Source organism: Macrotis lagotis, chromosome 2 (genome assembly GCF_037893015.1).
Source record: "Macrotis lagotis isolate mMagLag1 chromosome 2, bilby.v1.9.chrom.fasta, whole genome shotgun sequence".
NCBI lineage: Eukaryota > Metazoa > Chordata > Mammalia > Peramelemorphia > Peramelidae > Macrotis > Macrotis lagotis.
In genome coordinates, this window is record NC_133659.1 from 69,375,512 (window position 1) to 69,398,974 (window position 23,463).

The 23,463-nt window shown below is 34.2% G+C and overlaps 1 protein-coding gene across 1 annotated transcript in view; it reads right to left on the bottom strand.

Annotated features, from left to right (window-relative positions):
- COP1 (COP1 E3 ubiquitin ligase) overlaps positions 1 to 23,463 on the bottom strand; it is a 306,374-nt gene that overhangs the window by 49,265 nt on the left and 233,646 nt on the right. Inside the window, exon 16 of the mRNA XM_074222102.1 lies at positions 6,385 to 6,502. Coding sequence (XP_074078203.1) covers positions 6,385 to 6,502 — 118 coding nt within the window. The remainder of the gene's footprint in view (positions 1 to 6,384; positions 6,503 to 23,463) is intronic.

The following is a 23,463-nucleotide window of genomic DNA, read 5'->3' on the forward strand; positions in this document are numbered from 1 at the left end:
AGCTTGTCTTGCTGCTAGATCACTGCTAGCATCAGTCCAGCTAAAGGTAGCTAGTAATGGTTCAGAGAGATAGAACAACAGGGTCTCTCTTGGTTTAAGTACCTTGGTCTAAGTCTAGTTATTCAACATCAAGTTGGAATTTGAAAACACCCTAAAAATTAAGAATCACAGTCCTTCTGACTTCTGTTCATGCTTCTTACCCAGCATCCTAGCTTATACACACTCATACCCCCCCCCCCACAAGTTGAAGGTTCCTTTTCAGGTTCCCTAGATCTAATACATGACATATGTCTTCAAATGAAAAGAAAAGGATTTATTATACACAGGATAAGAGAAGATAATTAGGTGTAGTATGCAGAAATAACAGGAGAGGAGATTGAGCTTTAATTCAGGAAATATTTTCTCATAATTATAGCTTTTTGAAAATGGGGGAAAAAAGTATCTTGTGATACAGCAAAATTTTCAACATTGAACGTATCCATGACTAAGTTGTCTTTTGCTACGAGTTTAAGAGAATGGGTTCATTCTTTAATTAGGGGTATGGGGCAAATAATCTTTCTTAAATATCTCCAATATCTTTCCCAAAACTAAGATTCTATCTTGATAGGTGTGCTGAATTTGACAAGTTGAGAGGATAAACTAAAGTCATGCTCCATTTTAAAAAAATAAATGCAAACTTACTGAGGAAAAAAACTAACAATTTTAGAACCTTAAAACTTATTAAGTACTGGCATTTTTCATTAGCAAATAATGTATAGTATGACACATATTTATCATTCTGAGTTATTCTAATCCCTAGTTTTCAATTACTGGCCATAATCCATAAAACAAAATTTTATTATCACCATGCTAAGATTTGAAGGAAAATTGGAAATATGGATGGTTATTAAAAGGCTATATTTCTGGAAAACTTTCCAGAAAATAGTCCATCATAAAATGGGTTGAGAATGACTGCCTAACTGCTATATTTATTTGTTGCAATATATTCAGAACCAATGGGAAGATCATTAAAGTAACAGGTAAAGAAAATGAGGTGGAGACTAATAATGCTTTTTATCAGACAGTATTAAATGTGAAAAGAGATTAAACAAAGTAGCAAAAAAGTAGGTTTTGTCTATATCAGATTTATCAAGACATAGAATAGTAACTTCCTTGACATCTTGGCTCCTCTCAATAAAATTATCTTGGTTAGTAGTTCCCACTACTATGTTGTCTTATTTTGAATCTGTCTGCATGATGCTTTTCTATGAAGAATACCCAATCATCTCTATGACAATGTAGGCAATTTGAGGGCAAGAATGCTTTTCATGCCATCTTTTTATGCCTTCCATCTGATATTTTTGATATACCAAATAAATGCTAAAAATTTGTACTCCACTCTGGCCTCTGATTCTGGTTATATGACTTTGACCAAGTCATGCAACATCTCAGTGCCCCAGGAAATTTCTCCAATGTTAAGATTTAACCAAAAAAACCAGAGATGATCAGCTTTTCTAGAGGGAGTTTCCTCACATTTAAGTTCCTTATATTATTGAAATCATCCTTCTTGCCTCCTTCCCTTCCCATTAAAATGTATTCAGAAGTTGCCTTTTATAGAGATCCAAGGATTTATTCAAAGTTCCCCAAAATGCTTTGCATATGTTATCTCATTTAATCTTCACATCCAGCCCTGGATTGTAGGTTGTTGTTATTATTCACTTTCTTTGACCTTGTCAAGTAGCACATTGGTTACATCACTGGCCCTGGAGTGAGGAAGCCCTGAGTTTAAATCTGGCCTCAGAGACATACTAGCCTTAAAGACAAGTCCTTAACCCCTGCCTGCCTCATTAGAGCCCTTCCCTCCCAGGGCTGTTGTGAGGATAAAATAAAGTTTGCAAAAGTGTTTATTGCAGTAGTTGGCACCTAGTAGAGCTATAAGAATGCTAATTCCCCCTTCTTATCATTATTTTTTGAGGAACCTGCAGCTGAGGGAGTTTAAGTGACTTGCCCAGAGTCACACACCTAGTAGCTGAAGCAAGACTTGAGCTCCACTTTCCTGGCTCTCTATTCATCATGCCACCAGCTGTCATAGAAGATGGGACGATATCTTGAAAATGTGCATCTAGACATACACAAATACAGAGATACATATATGAACTATTTGTTGAAAAAATTTTATAGTACAGATCAAAGAATACTTGTTTTGCTTTTTTTGTAAAATGGTTACTATGGAATTATGTTTTTGTACACCTTCACTTACATAACTGATAGCATATTTTTTGTTTTCTCAATGGATGGAAAAGTGCAAGCAAGGGAGGAGGAGAATTGGGAACTAAATTAAAAATGATGAATATTAAAAATAAAAAATACACAATGAGAAACAAAAAATGGAATTTTATATAATTGCAAAAAATAGAACAATTTTAAGAGCTCTAAATTTGTCCTAAGCACAGTGCTGTGTGTAACCTACTGCCAAGATACCCTTAAGTAACTTAACTTCTCTAAGGATCACTTTCATTATCTGAAAATGAGGGAGACGCACTTGAGGACTTCATCCTCCTTTTCTGGAACTAAATCTGTGATCCTGTAGGTAATGTGAGGGAATACAGTAATGAAATTCAACTGGACAAGTCAGAGAAATGCTGAAAACTCTGGAAAGCCCAGTATGAAGCCCATGGTAGAACCAGAATGGAACATGTACAATGATAGTAGTAACCATGCAAAGAAAAAGGAAGGGAGGATGAGAGGATGGACAATGTGAATGCGGATAGGAAGAGATGCAGCAAAAGTCTGCGATGTCATATTTTTAAGGTAATTTAAATGTCAATAAGTTGCTAGAGCTAGAAGAATTCTTAGAGGTCACCTAATCCAATGCCCTCATTTTACTTTCAAGTGAATGAGAAATTAATTATAATTCCAAGATTCATCAAAAAGTGAAATGAAAATAAGTGTGATAAAAGTATTTTCTACCCAGGTGAGGAAGGACCATTATAAGCAGCACTTGAAGCCTGTAGACTCTGAACAGCATGGAAGGTGTGCTTGTGTTAAATTGTGAACCAAGGCCAGGATGCAAACAGTCCCAAGTGCTGCTGCAGATCACCAAGCTCATAATTCAACACAATGCCATGGAAGGAAAGCTAGACTTGGGTCAACAGATCTGGATTTTACTCCCAGATTTTCTACTTGCTGCTTGTAGAGCTTTGGACAAGATTTGCTGTTTTGGGCTTCAATTTTGTTATCTATGAAATGAGAGATGGGGACTAAATGGTTAGAAAGGTTCTTTTCTTTTTTGAAATCCTATGAGAGTTGCCTTGGTCTAAAAATGTTTTTCTCTTTTTATCCAAAGAATCATATGTTGAATGGAAAGATGATTAAACGGTTTGGAATCCTGCTTATATCATTTCTGTGTAACCTTAAATTCTCTGGGTCACAGCTCCCTAAGCTGTTAAATGAGATTGAACTAGATGATCTTTCTAGATCTAAATGCTGTGATCTCTTAAATTGTCTAATCATCATCAACAACAATAACATTAAAGCTATCACTATCTACCTAAAGTCTTAAAAATCAAATTAAAAATTAAAATTATAGCCAGAGCAACAACAAAAAAACCAGACAGTCTCCAGAAATAACCTCAGAATTAGCAGGATTTACCAGAATAAAATGAATAAGACCCATGACCTCCTAGGACCTCTGTTAAAAACAGGTAGATTCTGAGATTCTTTCTAGCTCCAGCTCTCTGATGGTAAAAGACTAAGAATTGTGTTAAAATTTCAATTTTTAAAATAACTGCTTACATATGAAATACAAAACTCAACCCATATTAAAAAACTTTACCATTAATTTAGTTTATGACTTTTGAAATTCCTTTGGCTAATCATTATCTATTTTCCTTTGCCTGGGAACTTTTAAAACCATTCTTAATCTTTGCTATAGAGTCCATCTCTAATATATAATGTAATCATGTGTCACATTTTCATTTTTCCCACCACATCATCACCTCTGTACTGATTACACTCCTATTCTTTCCACATACATAGTTTAACTATATGCTCTTTTTTATTCCCCCATGTCCCCAATTTTACTGCCAATTTTGCTCTGGCATCCTCTCAGGTTGGGATTAATTCCACCATATGCTGACTTTACTTCTAACTCACATGCTGCTGAATGAACCTGGAGAAAATTAGAAAACCATATTGACTACACATTTGCTATGCAATTACAACTGGGTACTCACTGTGACAAGGTAATTTTTATAATTTTCTAATCGATTCACTATCACCACAGCAGTTTATGTAAACCTTTTTTTAATCATTCTTCAAATCTCCCATGGTTTTCCCATCCTCACCCAAGTAGAAAAGAACTTTGCTTCATAATTTACTGAAAAAAAATTAGGTCATTTGTAAAGTGCACCCTCTTTTTCCCCTTCTCCTTATCTCACATCACTCATCAGACCTTCCTCTATCCCATTCTCTTCTTTTGTTCTCAGTATCACATGAAAAGATGACACATCTCCCTGCCAAGGCAAAATCCTTTACATTCAAAAGTGATCCTATGACACCGTCTTTTCCATCAAACTCATTCTAGCACTAATCTTCACTAAACCTTTTTCCCTATTGTCCACAAATAGTTCCATTTTTCCTCCATCATCAGAAATCTTTTACTTGACAAATACTTCCTTTTCATAGCTAAATTCTTTGAGAGGGCTGTCTAACAAGTGTATTTCCACTTCTTTTCCTTTTCCTTTCACTTAACCTTCTGTCACCAACCTTATCATTTAACTGAAACTTCACTTTCTAAATTTATCAATGAACTAAGTCAAATCTAATTGTCTTTTTCACAATTCTTATATCCTTGAACCTTGATGCAGTCTTAGACATTGTTGATCACCCTCTGATTCTTTCTTCTATATAGATATTTGTGCTATTACTTACTCTTGCTTCTCTCTTTTCCATCTGACTACTCCTTTGTGTTATTTTTATCCAGAATGCCCCCACTAATGGTGGATGTTCCTCATGACTCAATCCTGGACCCTCCTCTCAACCCCCCTCTATATTTTTCTTGGTTATCCCATCAGGTTCTAAGATTCATTTATCTCACTATGCAAGTGATTCATAGATCACTTTTCCAATCGTAATACTGCTTCTGACCTGTAGTGTTGCATCTCCAAACAGATACTGGATATTTCAAACTAGACATCTTAAACTCAAAAAAAATTCAATTGGAATTCCTTTTTTTTTAATTTTAAATTTTTTTTTCAATTTTTATTTTTTGGGGGCAAGGCAGTGGGGTTAAGTGAATTGCCCAAAGTCACACATCTAGGCAATTATTAAGTGTGTGAGGCCAAATTTGAACTCAGGTTCTCCTGACTCCAGGGCCAGTGCTCTATTCACTGTGCCACCTAGGCTGCCCCTGGAATTTCTCAAAAAGCCACTTATTGCAAACTTTTTCCTTACTATCTGAAAGGCACCACAAGTCTCTTTTGTCACCTCGACTAACAACACAAATGTTATCCCTTATTATTCATTGTCTCGAACCTGTTATAATCAATCTCCTGTCAAGTCTTATTGCTTCAGCCTTGATTATATTTCTCATATATTCTCCTTTCTCTCTTCTTACAAAGAAATCATCCCTGTGGAGGGCTCATCTTCACATACTTGGACTATTACAGTAACCTGCTCTCCATGTCTCAAGGTCTTTCTTGCTCTAATCTATCCTTTTAGCTATCAAATTGTTTTTACTAAAGGATAATTCTGATTATCTCATTCTACTATATTCATTTTATTATCTTCAGGGTCAAATATGAAAAAAATTTCTGTGTATCTTTTAAAAAACACTTCATAACCAAAATTCTCTCCTTGCCTTCCTAGTCATCTTCTACCTTACACTCCTTTTTCCATAGATTCTGCACCATTAACTCTGGCCTCCTTATTGTTCACTGAATTAGAACCTTCATCTCCTGACTTATTACATTTACATTAGCTGATCCTGCAGGCCTGGAATTCTCTCCCTCCCCATTTCCACTCTTGCTTTCCTGTCTTCCTTTGGAGATAATACTAGCTTATCCATTTGTGCATAATTAGATTATGAGCACTTTGAAAATAGGAACTGTTTTTGCCTTGCTTTGTAAACTAGGGCTTAGTAGAGTGCTTGTCACACACTTAATAAATAATTGTTGACTTGGGAAATTGCAACTGGTGGCAAAATTAGCAATGTTTCTTGTTTTTATTAATTTTTTGTGCCATAATCTTCTCCTAATTTTAGAAATCATAACACTCTGTCATTCAAAAGAAAAGGCAAAGACACCATTGCTATGCTTTAGAAAGATTCACACATAATGAAATATCTAGTATATGATGGGAGATTTACTTGTGTTGGGCTCAACTCAAAAAGATAAAAATACTTACGCAGAAACAATTTCCTCCCCACTCACAAACTTTGCATAGGAAACTGCCTTTCGATGTCCTTTGAACACCATGATGGGCTGTTTAGTGTTGCGAAGATCATAGTAATGGACACAGTGATCTACAAGGGGAAAAAAGGCACAAACAGAAATGCAATGAATAGGAAAAAACTCAAGTATAGTGACTTTTTCACACATGGTATTGATATTTTATGGTCAAAAACTGTGACAAATTATTCGGAACTAGTAATAGCCAGAAAATGCAATGTTACAAAGACTTGATTAACTAACAAAACCTCCCAAAAGGTCAATTTTTTGCATCATTTCTAGGAAGTGGTATTTGAATAAAAATACCAAAATCAATGAAGAAAAAACAATAACATAAACTACATATACCAGAAAAGAAACTTCACTAGAATTTGACATTGATTGTTAAGGGAGAAAACTGTCACTTTAATCTTAAATGAATTTTAAGATTTCACATGCTATCACTAATTTTTGAATGGAAAAAATCATACTTCAGTTAAAGTAAATAGTGTACTTCCTAGATACCTTCTACATACTATTTCATCTATTTTCAGTAATGTCACAATTACATATATGTCAAAATTCCAGTAAATTTAAATTTTTAAGCATCTACATGTCAATTTTCATTCAAGATCCAAAACTTCTTAAATTTTCATTTCAATCCAGAAAGATTAATCAAGAACAGAATCTTAATGTTACATTAATTTGGGGGATTCCAGTTATTGAAGGGGGGGAGAAAGCTTTGAACTCTGCAAATATTCAAGTTAAATGGCAAAACTAGAGATGGGTAAAAAAAAGTTCATTTTGAAAAAAAGAGAAGTTCTTCCTTTATGGCTAAATTATTATCCCTTTTATTTCCTCTTTTCTCTGACTTCCTAAGTAACAATGTACCAAATCCACTTAAAAATTTTAAATGATTGAGAAGATAATCTCTAAGTTACTGAAAGGACAAAAACTATTTGGTAAACATTAAAATCAACACTACCTTATATAGATAGACGAATCTAATAAATATCTAACATACTGGAAAAAGTAGAAAAATGACACAATAAACAGCAAAAATATGAGATTCTAAACAGATGAAACAGAAATATTCACACCATTCATTGTAAACTTTTTTCCCCCATAAAATCTACTCTGGAAAACAACATTTTTTTCTAGATGAAGTTTCTCAGAGAATACAAGGTGTATTTAAATTTCAAATATGGGAAACTGAGGATCTTTATAAATGCAAAACAGTTTTATATTTAAAGAAAAAGTATGAATATAAAACTGAAATAAAAGAACAAATCAAGTAAAGAAATTAGTATGACTGGGGGAAGAAAGAGAAAGGTAGAGATAGAAAGGATTCTCATGAAACAAAGTACAACCTAAAAAAGAATTTGGCATGTTTTAAGTACAGTGAAGCTTTATCAGTTGTTTGAAGATACTTAAGATTTGGATCTACTAAGCAGAACTAAACCATGCCCCAAGTCCAGGAATCCAGTCATTTACTTTAAATCTAGACCCAAGTTTACGTATCAGTAAAAAAGAGATTGTCTTTATTCATAGACCCTATTAGCTCTAAATATTGCTCCCTGTGTTTTATTGTCTATTGTTTTGTGCATTGGAAAGATTTTTGTTCTAATTTACGTTTTAAAAGCAGCATTACTCTGTCTCTTTTGAAAATAAACTTTATTTCTGCCTGTTGTTAATAGTGCACAATGTACCAAAAATGAGTAGTAGTAAAGTGTAACAATAAAAGTTATTCTGATTGGGCCCAAATCTATGTTATAAATATTTCTAGGTTTCCATGGTCAAGAATATCAATGAATGATCAAGTAAAAACTTTAAAATGATAAATGTTCTCCAAAAGACCTTTAAAAGATTTCAGCATACCTAAAGTTATTTAATAACCTACTAATGTCCTGATTTTGAAAGCACAGATTTTTTTTTTTTTGAATCTCCAAGTCTCGAACATTTGTTTATCTAGAAATGAGTCTCTTCAAAGAATGGATTTACCTTTTGGATTTATGAATATGAAAAGAGTTCATGATCAAATAAGATCTAGAAAGGATTACAGAAGATAAAAATGATAATTTTCATTATATAGAAATTTTAAGAACTTACAAAAACAAAAATAATGCAATTAAAATCAGAAGGGAAATATATAACAGGGGGGAAATCATTGAAGCAAGTTTCTATGATAAAGATCTTATATCCAAGATATGTTAGAAATGGATTCACATTTATTACAATTTGAGCCAAAACAAAGTTGATGGTAATCAGCTGGTGAAAGATAAACAAGTTAACAAGTTGAAGAATGTAAAACAGCATATTACTGTGCTGTGATAATGATCCAAAATGAATTTTTGACTAAGGGGGAAAGAGAGAGAGAGAGAGAGAGAGAGAGAGAGAGAGAGAGAGAGAGAGAGAGAGAGAGAGAGAGAAACAGAGAGACAGGGGATGGGGAACAGTGTCAAGATGTTGTAAAAGCAAAGGCAAGGACCTGACTCACAGATTCCCCTCACTACAACTTTAAAATAACTCCTCAAAAGACAGACTAGGGTGACAGTTTTCTAGCTCAGGACAGCTAAGAAGGTAAGTAGAAAATATCTACTTAGAAAATGATCTACTTTGGTGGAGCACAGTAGAGTGCAGTACAGGTTGCCCCTACTCCCAGTACAAACTAGCAGCAGGCTGGGGGCTGCATTGGCAGTGAGTAAGGTGAGTAGACAACAACAAGAAAAAAACAAAGTTACCAAGAGAAAAATTAAGATATGAGAAGAGACCTCAAGCTTCACTCCTTTATAGAGGAGATTCTTATGTGCAGAAAACTGTGTATCATATTTTCAGATCTGTATCATATACTGCTCATGTTTTCTAGAGCTTTTTTTTTTTCTCCTTAATATGAGAAGATTCGCTTTTGGGGGATGGGGGAAGTGATAATGGGAGTAATTTTAATAATGTAAAAAATATCACAAAGAATTTATTTTTTAATGTAAGGAAAAGAAAAAGAACCATTCTCCAACAGATAACTTGTCAAAGGACATATGAATAGGCAATTTTCAAAGGAACAAATCTAAGCTATCAACAATCAAAAGGAAAAAAATGCTCACACACACAGACACACATATATACTCTATTAAATGTAGCTTTTAAGTTCTACCTCCCATTCATGATTGGTAAAAATGATAGAAAAAGAAAAGGATAACAAACTGGGAGAAAACAGGCATTCTACTATTGATGAAGCTGGGAGTTGTCCAGCATCTCAGTCAATAAGTACTTAGCATGGATCAGGTGCCAAGTACTGTGCTAGGAGCAGAGAATAAAAAAAAAAAGTTAAAACAGAACAGACTCTCAGGGAGCTCACAGGCTAACGGGGAGAAAACACACAAACAACTACGAATCTATTCATTTCAATCAGAATTTCATATGCAAGATACCAGCAGAAATGACAACAAATAAAAAAGGATGGGGAACTGGGTAAAGATACTTTTGTAAAACTGTGATCAGGGGCAGCTAGGTGGCGTAGTGGATAAAGTACCAGCCCTGGAGTCAGGAGTACCTGGGTTCAAATCCTGTCTCAGACACTTAATAATTATCTAGCTATGTGGCCTTGGGCAAGCCACTTAACCCCATTTGCCTTGCAAAAAAAACCTAAAAAAAAAAAAAACTGGGATCAGAGCTAAGTTTTGATGGAAGATAGGAGGTTGAGCAGAGAAGGGAGGGGATTTCAGATAAGGATGACAGCTAATGAAAACACATAAACAGGGCTTCAGGAAAGAGGCTGCAGTCACTTCATTATACAGAGTAAGAGTAAGAGGATTGAAAAGTTTGGAAGGGATGAGGTACAAAAGATTTCAGAAGTCAAACAGGCCAATTCTATTTGATTCTGGAGATCATAGAGGCTGGCCACTGGAATTTAGTGAATAGGAGATTGATACAGTCAGATCTCTGTGTTAGAAAGATGCCTTTGGGAGCAGATAGGTGGTGCAGTGGATAGAGTAAAAGCTCTGGAGTCAGGAGTACCTGAGTTCAAATGTGTCCTCAGACACTTAATAATTACCTAGCTGTGTGGCCTTGGGCAAGTCGCTTAAACTCATTGCCTTGCAAAATCTCAAAAAAAAAAAATTAAAAAAAATAAGATGCCTTTGGTGACTGAGTGGAGAATGAAATGGAAACAGGGACAGACTTGAGGCATTTATCTAGGCATAAAGTGATGAAGCCTGGCACAAGGATTTCAAGGAGAAGGAGACAAAAGGTAGAACTTGCACTTGCTAACAGATCAGATTAGTGGGATGAGTACATGACATGAGATGAGGAGATAACTAGATTGTGAACCTGGTTATCTGGAAGAATAGTGGTTCCTGTGAAACAGGCATGTTTGGAAAAAGTAAGGATTTAGGGTGAAAGAGGAGTTCTGTTTTGAAGTTTTGGACTCTTAAGATATCTACATGATGCCTTGGTTAAGATCCTGCAAAGAATTTTGAAACTAAGCACCAAAAGTCACTAAAATGGTATGGCCTTCCTCTTTACTCACTAAAACTACTAATTATAAATATATATATATATATAGTAGCATTTTTATGGTAGCAGTCAGTCAGCATGCATTTTTAAGTGTTTATTATGTACTAAGCGCTCTGCTGAGCAAAGAACCAGAAACTAATGGAGTATCTATTATTAGGAAATGGCAAAACATTATGATATATGAATATACTATTGCATGCTAAGAAATTACTAAATAGACAGCTTCAAAGAAAACTGGAAAACTTTATATGAATTTTTCTAGAATGAAGTAAGTAAAACCAGGAGAAAAAGTTTAAAATAACAATTAAAATGAACAGAACTTTGAAACACTTAGGAATTTAGTTAAATGCCATGACAAAACATGATACCCATGAAGTATTTGATGTACATTTTGACTGAAATGCAATGGACTCAAAATGCACAAAATGACATGTGTTTTTGGATATAACTAAAGAGGGAATGTGTTGTGCTAGACTGCATATTATTTTTAAAACTAAGCAAGCTAATTATTTTATTTTTTTGGGGGGAAGGGGTCTGATTGATTGGGGTTGGTAAAAGGAAGATATTGAGGGCAGAGCCAAGATGGTGGCATGAGAACAAGTTTTCCCAGGAGCTCTTTCCCAAAAAATTTCCAAAACCTCAAAGTTATGACTATAACTAAATTTTTGAGAGACAGAAACCATGGAAATATCTAGTGAGGCAATTCTAGTCTAAGGTAACCTGGAAGATGGTGGGAAGATTCTGTTCCATGGGGGTTGGAGGGGCAGCAGCACAGCTAGGATCACCCACCAGAAGGAAGGAGTTCCAATTTTCCCAAAACAGCCTGCAGGGTGCCTGGATCCCTGGAGCTCCAGCTCCTGGCAGCAGAAGTCATTTACTGATCTGCCAACCCAGGTAACACCAAGCACAACTCAGATCAGCAGGCAGAACCTCTGACAGAGCAAGCATGAAGCCCACGCAAGCATGGTCCTCCTCCGTATGGCCACAGCCCTCAGCACAGTCCAGATCCCAGGAAATGGAAGCTGCCCACAGAGCTTCCCAGCAGGGAGCCACCCAGCAGCTGCTTCTAGAGTGCTTAGCCCATACAAGGTAAGGGAGCAGGGGAAGACTGTTGAGGCTTGTCCTCTGTCTCTGGGACAGGACTCTGGGGCTTTGACCATATTCAGACCCTGGTCACAGTGTGGGCCCCCATACTATCATAGAGCAGGGGCCCTCCTCATTGCCCTGGAGCAGAGGAGTGTGCTTGTGGTCATCCACAGGCACACAGACAAGAGAGCAGTGCGAGCCTCTCATAAGACCATGAAAGAACAGAGGTCCTTGAAGGGATGTCCCAATAATACTCAAAATCTCAGGAAGCACCCCAAAACCTGGCACAAGATGGGGAAATGAGTAAACAGAAAAATGAGACCTGACCACAGACAATTACTCTGGTCCCATGGAGAATCAAAACACACACTCAGAAGATCACAAAGTTTCTGCATCTAAAGCCTCCAAGAAAAATAGGAGTTGGACTCAGGCTATGGCAGAGCTCAAAAAAGAGTTTGAAAATCAAGTAAGAGAGGTAGAGGAAAATTGGGAAGAGAAATGAGAGATATGCTAGAAAAACCATGAAAACCAAGTCAATATCTTAGACAAGGAGATTCAAAAAATGCTGAAGAAAACAACAAGTTAAAACCAGTTTAGGTCAAATGGAAAAAGCAGTCGACACTATTAATGAGGAGAAGAATACTTTAAAAAGCAGAACTTGCCAGATGGAAAAGGAGATAAAGCTCTCTGAAGAAAACAACTCCTTCAAATGTAGAATGGAGCTAAAGGAAGCTAATGACTGCGAGGAATCAACAAATGATAAAACAATACCAAAAGAATGAAAAACTAGAAGAAACCGTGAAATATCTCTCTGAAAAAAAACAAATGACCTGGAAAACAGATCCAGAAGAGACAATTTAAAAATTATTGGGCTACCTGAAAGTCATGATCAGGAAAAGAGCCTTGACTTCATTTTTAATGAATTTCTACACAAAAATTGCCCTGATATCCTAGAGACAGAGAGTAAAATAGAAATTGAGAGAATCCACTGTTCTCCTCTGGAAAAAGATCCCCCCACCACAAAAAATACCTCCCCAGGAATATTACAGCCAAGTTTCAGAACTGCCAAGTCAAAGAGAAAATACTACAAGCAGCCAGAAGGAAACAATTCAAAGTCAGGATCACACAGGACTTAGCAGCAGCCATACTGAGGGCTTGTAGGGCTTGGAATATGATATTCCAGAAGGCAAAAGAGCCTGGAATGCAACCAAGAATCAATTACCCAGCAAAACTGAACATCCTCTTCCAGGGGAAAAGATGGACTTTCAGTGAAACGGGAATTTCAAATGTTACTGTTGAAATGAGCAGAGCTGAACAGAAAGTTTGATCTTCAAGTACAGGTCTCAGGTGAAACAAAGAGAGGGTGGACAAGAAGGGTAAATTATGAGGGATTTAATGATGATGAACTGCGTGTATTCCTGCATGGAAAGATGATACTGAAAATACTCATGAGCATTCTCATTTATGACAGTAGTTAGAAGGAGCATATATAGACAAGGCACAGAAGAGAGATGAATTTGAAAGTATAATATATTGTAAAAATAGAGTCAATGGGTGCAAAGGGAATGTACAGGGAGAAAAGGAAAGGAGAGGTAGAATAGGTTAAGATATTTCATGTAGAAGAGTCAAGAAATAGCTTTTGCAATGGTATAGAAGGGGGGAAGGTGACGGGGAATGAGGGGAGTCTTTATTCTCATTGGAAATGGCTCAGAAAGGAAACAACATATGTACTTAAATAGAGCACAGAAATCTAGAAGAAAGAGAAAGGGGATGGGAGAAGGGGGACAAGGGAAGGGAGGGGGGATGTGGGTGACAGAGGAGGGGGTAGATCATAGGAGAGGAATAGTTAGATTTTCTTTTTACTTTTAGCAAGGTGGTGGGATTGGATGGTCTGTCCATGACTATGGGGCTGGGTGGTTGCTGGGTCTCTGGGGTGGAATGTAGTCTGGGGGCCCCTGGCCCCAGGGCCAGTGCTCTGTCCACTGTGCCACTTGGTTGCCCCACAGTAAATTTTTGAAGAGGGACAGAGTGAAAAGAGAGAGAAAGTATAAAAAATGGGAAGTGGGGAGGAATGGATGGAGGGAATTATAATCAGCAACAGCAACTATGGAAAAATATGGAAGTAACTTCTCTGATGTACTTATTATAAAGAATGCAATCCACCCCAAAGACAGATCTGATGGTATTTGAACCCAGACTAAAGCACATTTTTTTCTTTTTTTTCACTTTATTTCTTGTGAGGTTTTTTTATTTTGTGGGGGGATGTTTATTCTTACAACAAGACTTTTAGTAAAGTGTAAATAAATAAAAGTATAAATTAAAATAAAAAAGACAAATATTTATTGATAAAAAATAAAATTAAATTTAAAAAGGTAAGATACTGGTTATATCTACCCAAATACTATAAAATCAATGAAGTGTCCTGATAATAGTAAAAGACATAAACATATCTTATAGTAGCTATGAAAGGCAACATGAATCAATAATGTTAGAAAAGCTAAATAAGCCTCAATTTATTTGGGCCTTATTCAGGTCCTTTTTTTTTTAATTTGGAGAGATGTAAAATTTCTGGTTCATTTTTGAACTCATTTTTTTCTATTATTGATACCTTACTAATTTGAACAATGACAAGGAAGGAGAAGAAGCGTGCACTCAATGTTTTATAGAAAGCAACTGCTACTTCCATTACAATTTTCATGCATCTAGAGTCCTGCACAGTACTGGGGGCACAATGAAAGTATTTAATAAATGCAAATTTACTGAGGCAAAGCTAAAGAATGGTGGCAGGAGAAAAGAGAAGTCTATGTGTCTATGCTGGGCTTAAGTTATGTAAACAAAAGTAGTCTCAAAAAAACCATTTGCTCCCCTTTTACAACTCTGGGTTCTCAAAAAATGAACCTAGGAGTGTAAAATTCTATGACTTCAAGTGAAACTGCATTGGATGACTGACATCAGATATTAAAAGTTGAATTCGCCTTTGAAAAACTTCACTAGAGAAGTCTAAATCTTTTCATTTAATGTCAGTCCCCAGAACTGCAAATTCAGGATAGAGCCTGATGAGGGATAAATTTAGCAACTTAATTTTGGGGTTGGATTTAATTTTACAATTGAGAGATACCATTTCTTTTTTTTTTAATTTTTTTTTGCAAGGCAGTGGGGTTAAGTGACTTAACCAAGGTCACACAGCTAAGTAATTATTAAATGTCTGAGGCGAATTTGAACTGAGGTTCTCCTGACTCCAGGGCCAGTGCTCTATCCACTTCACCACCTAGCTGCCCCGAAAGATACCATTTCTGTTAGACCATACGAATTTTCTCACAACAGAATAAAAATACCAAAGTGCCAAAGAAACAAAGCTTTAAAAGCCTAAGTAAATCAGAAAAATTAAATTCCAGGTACCTTAGAGAAACTTATGATCAATCATTCAAAGAAGCAATACTGCTTTACTATATGGCAAAAACTATGACATTAAGATCCTTCTTGGGTTTTATATTCTATTTGGCACTGACAAATTACACGAGTAGGCAGTGAAAAACACTTCTATTCTCATCTCAACTTAGTCACTTATAGTTACTTGTGATTTAGACAACCACTGAGTAGGAAATATTTATGTGTGAAAAATGTAGTAAATCAAAGCTTAGCTGACTTGTGTTTGCCTGTTTCCATTAAAACTATAAATTGAAATTTATAGGTCTAAAAGACTTACTTTTATTCACCTGTTACTTATCATCTGATTTCTTTTATTCAATAAACAAAGAAAGGAAAGAAAAAAATTATCCTTGATAGGAACAAGAAAGATTTCTACGTATGTAAATAATAGCAATTCATGTTATCTTAAATATCAATGGTAAATAAGACAGCTTATCCCATTTATTTTCTCTAAATACTTTAGAACAATTTAATGAGATTTTCCTTTTTGTTCATTGAAGAGAAGTAAAATCAATTTTGTCTTATTAAAGCATTATTCACTAATATATTTGCCAAATCAACTGATCAGATGAAATATCAATAATTTTCATCAACAGCTCTGCTGAAAATATGCTAAATTTATACATATAATAAATATAATTTGGGGCAACTTAATAGTTAATGAAGAACATTTCTAATTTTTAATCAAAGAAGAAAATGTTTTTAGTCAAACTAATTTCTCACATATAAAAAGGCCATTATTGGACTACTTAACAGTAATAAAAGAAAAAAAATCAGAAAGCTAACATTTTCCTTACAATATACCAACCTTTTGCTACTAAGGCAGTAGTAGAATGTATTTCAGGGATTTTGAGTTCTATTATAGGTTTCATCATTATTTGATACCTGTATCACAATAAAACAAAATGCTTAAGATAGATGTATTGATATTCCATTATTATTCAACTGGTTTCTTCTTATCCACTTGTTTCTATTTAATCATCTCATTCCTGTCATTTATATTGCATGATAGGTAAAAGCCATGTTTATATCTTCCTCTTGACTTCTATTTACATGATCTTAATCAGTAAAGATCACCTTGGTTATCATTAATAGATGAGGAAATCAGGATGAGCGGGAATAATACAATAAAATTTAAGAATCATTTTGCTGCAAAAAAAAAAAAAATCAGGCAACTTCTGTCCACTGAAGCATTTCAACTTATGATATAATGAGCAGTACTTATTTATTTCATGGTAGGTGGAGCAATGGATAATGTGCAAGGCTAAGTACTTTTACAAATATTATAAAAAATATTTACAAAATGATCATCACAACAATCCTTTAAGGGAGGTGCTATTATTCCCTGTTTTCAATACAAGAAACTGAAACAAAGACTGAGACTTTTAATGTACTCAATACTCTCCCCCCATCAAAACCTACATTTTTGTCTTCAGAATTATTCTAATGAATTTTACTTTTAAAAAGGTAGAGCAACAAAGCTATCATGTCTAATGAACATCAACACAAACATATTAAATAACATATTAACAAAGAAACCAAAGTAACAAATCAGGAAGAATATACAACATGGCCAGGTTGGATTTATACCAGAGAATTAGGATAAGTAGAAAAATTGTAAGCATAAAAGACTATATTAATAACAAAAAGAGTACATTACATGCCTATATTAATGGAATGAAAAAAGTCTAAAACCAAAAATTTTTGAAAATATTAAAAATTATGGAACAAATGGATCTTTTTTTAATATGGAAAGAGTGCCCCTCGAAAATTAAGAACCAGCAAATATAAGAAAAAGAGTCATTCAATAATAGATGTATCATCAAAGGACATGAATGAGCAGTTCTCATAGGAAAATCAGATCAATCATAATATTAAGACCCACTTTATATCACTATTAGTAAAAGAAATGTACATTAAAACATTCTGAGGTTCTGCCTCACACCCATCAGACAGGTAAAGAAAACAAAATCAGCAAATAATTAACTGTTGAAAGGGCTGAGTGAGGACAGGATAACTAATGCATTGTTGGTGTAGGTAAGAATTTGTCCAGTCATTTTATAAAACAATTTGTAACTTTGTCTCTAAAATCACTAACCTGTGAATATTCTTTTACCTAGAAATATACAAAGACATAAAAGAAATTACCTACATACACAAAAATATTCATAGCAGTACTATTTTTGTTGTATCAAAGAATTTGAAAATAAGGAATAGATATCAATTGGGAAATATTTGAACAAATTATGGTATATGAATATAATTATTTTTACAATACAAGAAATGACAAGTGACAGATCTAGAGAATTGGGTAAGGTCTAAAATTGAGAGGATAAGGAAAAATTTTAATAGAACATTCTAAAGACATCTTTGAAAAACTTAAGAACTCTAATGCAATAAACAACCATAACTTCAAAGGAATAAGCTTCCCAGCTACTGAAAGAGAAAACAGACCAGAGGTGGAGAACAAGATTTATATTTTCCAGTCATGGGCAACATGGGGATGTGTTTTGTGAGTTCTGTTTTAATAAGAGAATTTTTTTTAAATTGCGGAAATTTAAGGGAAAAAATCTGTAAATGACAAAAAAAAAATGGGAGGAGTAGGTAATGTTAAAGTATACATAGTAAAATGTATCTTTAAAAATAATTATAAGAGCTCCAACATTAAGAGCTTAATTGAGATAAAGTAGCCATTCCAATTACCACAGAAACTATATGGCAAACAACATTTTTGAGTTTTTGACTGGTATCTTTTATTTGTATATGAATGAAACATTTATCAAGAGTTTATTATGAAAAAAAAGTTAAAAAAAAATTTATTATGGGAGAGTTAGGTGGAGCAGTGAATAGAGCACCAGCCCTGTAGTCAGGAGTATCTTAGTTCAAATCCAAACTCAGACACTTAATAATTGCCTAGATGTGTGACTATGGGCAAGTCACTTGACCCCACTGCTTTGTAAAAACTAAAAACAATTAATCAATTAATTAAATAGAAGAGTTTATTATGTACAAAATATTATGCTAAGCAATGGAGATATAAACAGAAAAGAAAGACATTCTGCTTTCAAAATCATATTCTAATATGGAAAATCACGATCAAGTTTATAAAATTTTTAAAATAGCATTAAAAATGCACAGAAGAGAATGGAAGTGAAGAGGAAGACAAAAATAACCAGGACAGAATTGGAACTAGCATGCTAAATTTATTACATACTTTTTTTTTAGGGTTTTTTTTTTTTTGCAAGGCAAATGGGGTTAAGTGGCTTGCCCAAGGCCACACAGCTAGGTAATTATTAAGTGTCTGAGACCTGATTTGAACCCAAGGTACTCCTGACTCCAAGGCCGGTGCTTAATCCACTACGCCACCTAGCCGCCCCTATTACATACTTTTAAAAAACCCAGCTTGAACTTATATAACAGAACTACAATTTCAAAGACAATCACCTTTCTTTTTACTATGGAAATATTCCTATTTTTCAAATGCAGAGTTACAAAATAAAATATGTCATCAATGATGAAAGTGAATTTGGTAATGAAGGCATGGTGGATGGCACAATATGGCAGATGAAAGAGAATTCAGTTAACTAGGAAAAATGGGACACTGACAAGATGCAATGAAGAGAATTTTTTTCTCTTTAATAAAATGTGATTCAAACACAGGATCAGGAGAGAAGGTGGTAAGAATTTTACAGTCATACTGAAGGGGAAATACGAAGTGTGAATAAACTTGTAGATAAAACTGGTATTAATATTCTATTTTGGATATGGAAGTAAAAAATGCATCTGCAGGCCATGTTAGCAGGTTAAACACTTTAGCTGATGGGGAGAGAAGGCCAATGGTAGCAGTAATCAGGAAGGGCTTATGCCGAGGGGAAAAATAAGCAATTGCTATTTCTACAGATTATCTTCACAAGGAAACACCTTAGTGGATGAGGGAAGGCAAAGGATAAGAAAATCAAAGGAGGGAAATCATTAATTAAAATATTTTACCAAAGATCACATGAAATATCTGATTTCTTACCAATTAATAGTTTTAATACATATATGAGAAACATTAAGATGTTGGTTATGGAAAAACAGGAATCAAGTATAGATAGTCTCAGATCCTCTGGATATTTTGAACTTCACTTCAAGGTTCTCAGTTACTATCTAAAGAGCAGTTGGCTTTGCACTACACTACTCAGGGAAACAAAGGCCTGGCCTAATCTAAAAGAATTATTTCAAAAATCTATAAAATTGAGGAAAAATTTCCCCCAAATGTGTGACCTTACCCACAAATCAATTGATTGATAATATGTTAAATGAAAGATATTTCAAGGGAGCCATGATCCCCTAAGAATTTATCTATATCAGACAAATACTATTCATTTTTATCTCATTTAGAATTTCTTGGCAATGATAAAGCTTATAACCTATTTATAACTGTCTATGCAGTAAGACTCATTACAATTTTCCAATTCAATCTCTCCAGAAAAATTCACTACTAGAGATGTCACTCTGTGTGCTTTAGGTCATCTTCATTTTCTGTTTAGTATTATACTTTCTGTTTAGTATTACTGAAGCAATGTAGCTGTCCACCTACCACTTGCACTCTTTCAGAGACAGAATTTATTAATGTCCTTTACTCCTGTTTCTGGAATCCTTTGATGATTATGTACTGTAGAATGCTTACTTATATACTAGGTCCTCTTACTGGATTCCACATATTTGGTTCTTCTGAGATAGAGATGCTCCACATCAAACCACCATTAGCATTTCATCAAGGGAAGTCTGGAATTTACTTAAGGGCATTGCCATTTCTCAAAAGTAATCCAGTTCACTCTTCTTTTCAACATTAGGTCAAACATTATCCTATCTGCACCAAATATATACATACAGAGTTTAAAGGACATCTTGAAAAAATAAATGCTTTATTCTCACTAAGTCAAACTTCTATGAATGGATAAAACCAGAAAAAGCTAACAAAAAAGTATCTAAAAATTAAATTTTTTCAGTAAATATTGTTTGACAGGACTAAATGGAAAGAGATTAATGCCAAGAGCCAGAGTTATAATAAAAAAATTATCCATAAACTATGATGCAGTAACATCTCATTAGAGAAAAGGAATGGAGGTTTAAATCAGTTGAGAAACAGTGTAGCAAGCTATCCAAGTAAACAAAGTCACTCCAAGGACATTCAAAAGTAGTAATATAAGGATTAAGGAGGAAGAAAAATGGAAAAGTTTTACAAAGATCCTTGTAACATTATTTTTTTCAAGCACAATAATTCTTATCATTAGTGCTAGTATATTGGCACAATTTTTAAAATATATCCATAGGTTTCAGATTGGAAAAGGACCTAGCAATACCAGACTTCAAACTTCATTACAAAGAGGTAATCAACAAAATAATCTGGTACTGGCTAAGAAATAGAGGAATGGATCAGTGGAATAGAACTCAATGTTTAACAAACTAGGTCTATAACATCTCATACAATATATCAAGATATGGTCAAAATGGATAAAATGATTTAGACAGAGGGTGATGTCATAAGAAAATCTGAGGAGCATGGGAAAATCTACCTTTCCTCTCTGTAAAGGAACAGTTTGTGGCCAAACAGGACAAAGTATCACCAATAGTAAAAGCAATAATTTTGATTTCATAAAGTACAAAACTTTTAAACAAAACTAATGCAGCAAAATTCGAAGGAAAACAGGAAAAGGGGGGGAAATTTTACACTATTTCTCTGATAAAGGTGTCATTTCTCAACTATGTATAGTGAACTGAGGCATACCTCAACTAATAAAGCATCAAAGAATATGAGAGTTATCAGAAGAAATTTAAGTTATTAATAATTACATAAACATGTTCTAAATCACTGACTAGAGAAACGCAAACTAAAATGAGTCTGAGGTTCCATCTCACATCTATTAGACTGATTACTTGACAAAAAAAAGGTAAATGATAAATGGTGGAAGGAATGTGGAAAAATTGGGACACTAATACTGTATTGCTGAATATCTGAATTGATCCAACCATTCTGGAGAACAATGTAGAACTATACTCAAAGAGCTATAAAACTGTGCACCTGCTTTGCCCTACCAATACCATTAAAATGTCTACATCCCAAAGAAATTTTTTAAAAAAGGTGGGGGAAAGGAATTATTTGTACAAAACTATTAAAAAGTTTTTTAGTGGTGGCAAATAATTGGAAATTGAGGGTATGCCTACCAAGTGGGAAATGGTTAACTAAGCAAGTTGTGGTAAATGATCATGATACAATACTATTGTGCCATAAGAAATAATGAACAAGATGCTCAGAAAAATCTGCAAAACTTATGTGAACCCTTGCAAAGTGAACGGAGCAGAACAAGAACACTGTACACAGTTATAACAATATTGTAACGATTAGCTACTCCGTTCAAAGTAATGGTCACATGGTTCAAGAGAATTCCAAAGGAATCATGGTGAAAATGCTATCCACCTAAAAAGAGAGAACTGATAAATTCTAAATGCCGATTGAAGCATACTTTTATTGGTCTATTTTGTGTTTCCTTTTTTTCCTTTTGCAATACGGCTAAAATGGAAATGCATGACTTCACATAAATAATATCAAACTCCTTAGTTTTCAAGGAAGGGAGAGAAGTAAAAGGGAGAGAAAACTGGGAACTCAGAATTTAAAAAGAAATAAAAGTTAAAAGCAAATATGCACTTACACATTTGAAAAGAAATAGAATGGCAGATAGTGTGTGTGTGCATACACACATATTTATAAAATTATTACTCTGCCCTAGACAAAATATAAATTGAACTTGTAGGAATGAGACTTTTAAAATATTTCTGGGTTTTCTGTTAAAATATTTTAATTAAAAATGGATTTTTTTCCTCTTTTAAAAATAAACTTTGAATTTTGTAATTCTAGAATGTAACCTTTAAAAAACAAAGGATAAGTATACCTTTTCATTCTAATAAATTTTTAAAATAATCTAAAATACTTCTATGGCAACTCTTTTTTATTAACCAAACTGGCATTTCAAATAGAAAAACTTCATAGGAAAAAGCATATCAAATACATACTTTTAAAGTTTTTGTTATAAAAAACTTAAGTCAATAATAAACATTTTCCCGAAATTATCATAAGCAAGGTACATTTAACTTCCTTCAATCTATTTTTTTCCTATTATAACTAAATTAAATGGCTAAACTTACTGAATCCCTAGGACAGCAAACTTTTCTCAATCCCCCTAAAAGCTAATGTCTTTTTTCTATGATTGCCTTCAATTTGAGATGTATATATCTATCTATATCTATATCTATATCTATATCTATATCTACATCTAATCTGTACAAAGTTGCTTGCAAGCTTCCCCCCCCTGCTACTACAATGTAAACTACTCTTGGAGAGAAGGGGATGAGTTTTATTGTTGTTTTTGCCTTTTTTGAACCTCACACATAGAAGGCTGTATTGCTTCTCAAACAGTGGCTCTGCAGGCTTCTCTCTCTCTGGTCATGTCTCCATTAGGGTTTCCCTTTCTAATTACTGATTTCCAACCTAGATCCTCCATTTTGCAAAGTCTATGTACAGTATCCATTTTCATTTCTAACCTGGTGCAGTCTGTCTTGCCAGATCATTTCTCCCCCTAGAATCAATGTCTCCCTCTCCTTTAAAATTTTCTTTTATGTGTGTTAGCTATCCACATAAGAATTTAAGCACCAAAGGGCAGAGATCATCACCCCTTTTTGGTCATTTGTGTCTCCTGTGCACAGTATATGGAACATAGCCAATGCTTAATAAATTCTCTTTTTATTATTCAATTATTATTCAATTATATATTATTCATGGGCAATAAACATAAGATACTTTTTGGCTAAGTGTTGCATATCAAAATTATTATGAAAAAGGACTTGTGGGGAATAAGTAAAAATCTGAGGTCAAAATGGTAGAAGAAATAAGAGAAAGGTATATTGAAATCTAAAGGAAACATTCTAAATGCCTTATATATGTGAAATCTTTAATTCTATGGGTAAAATGTTGAGAGGCTAGGAGTTATGA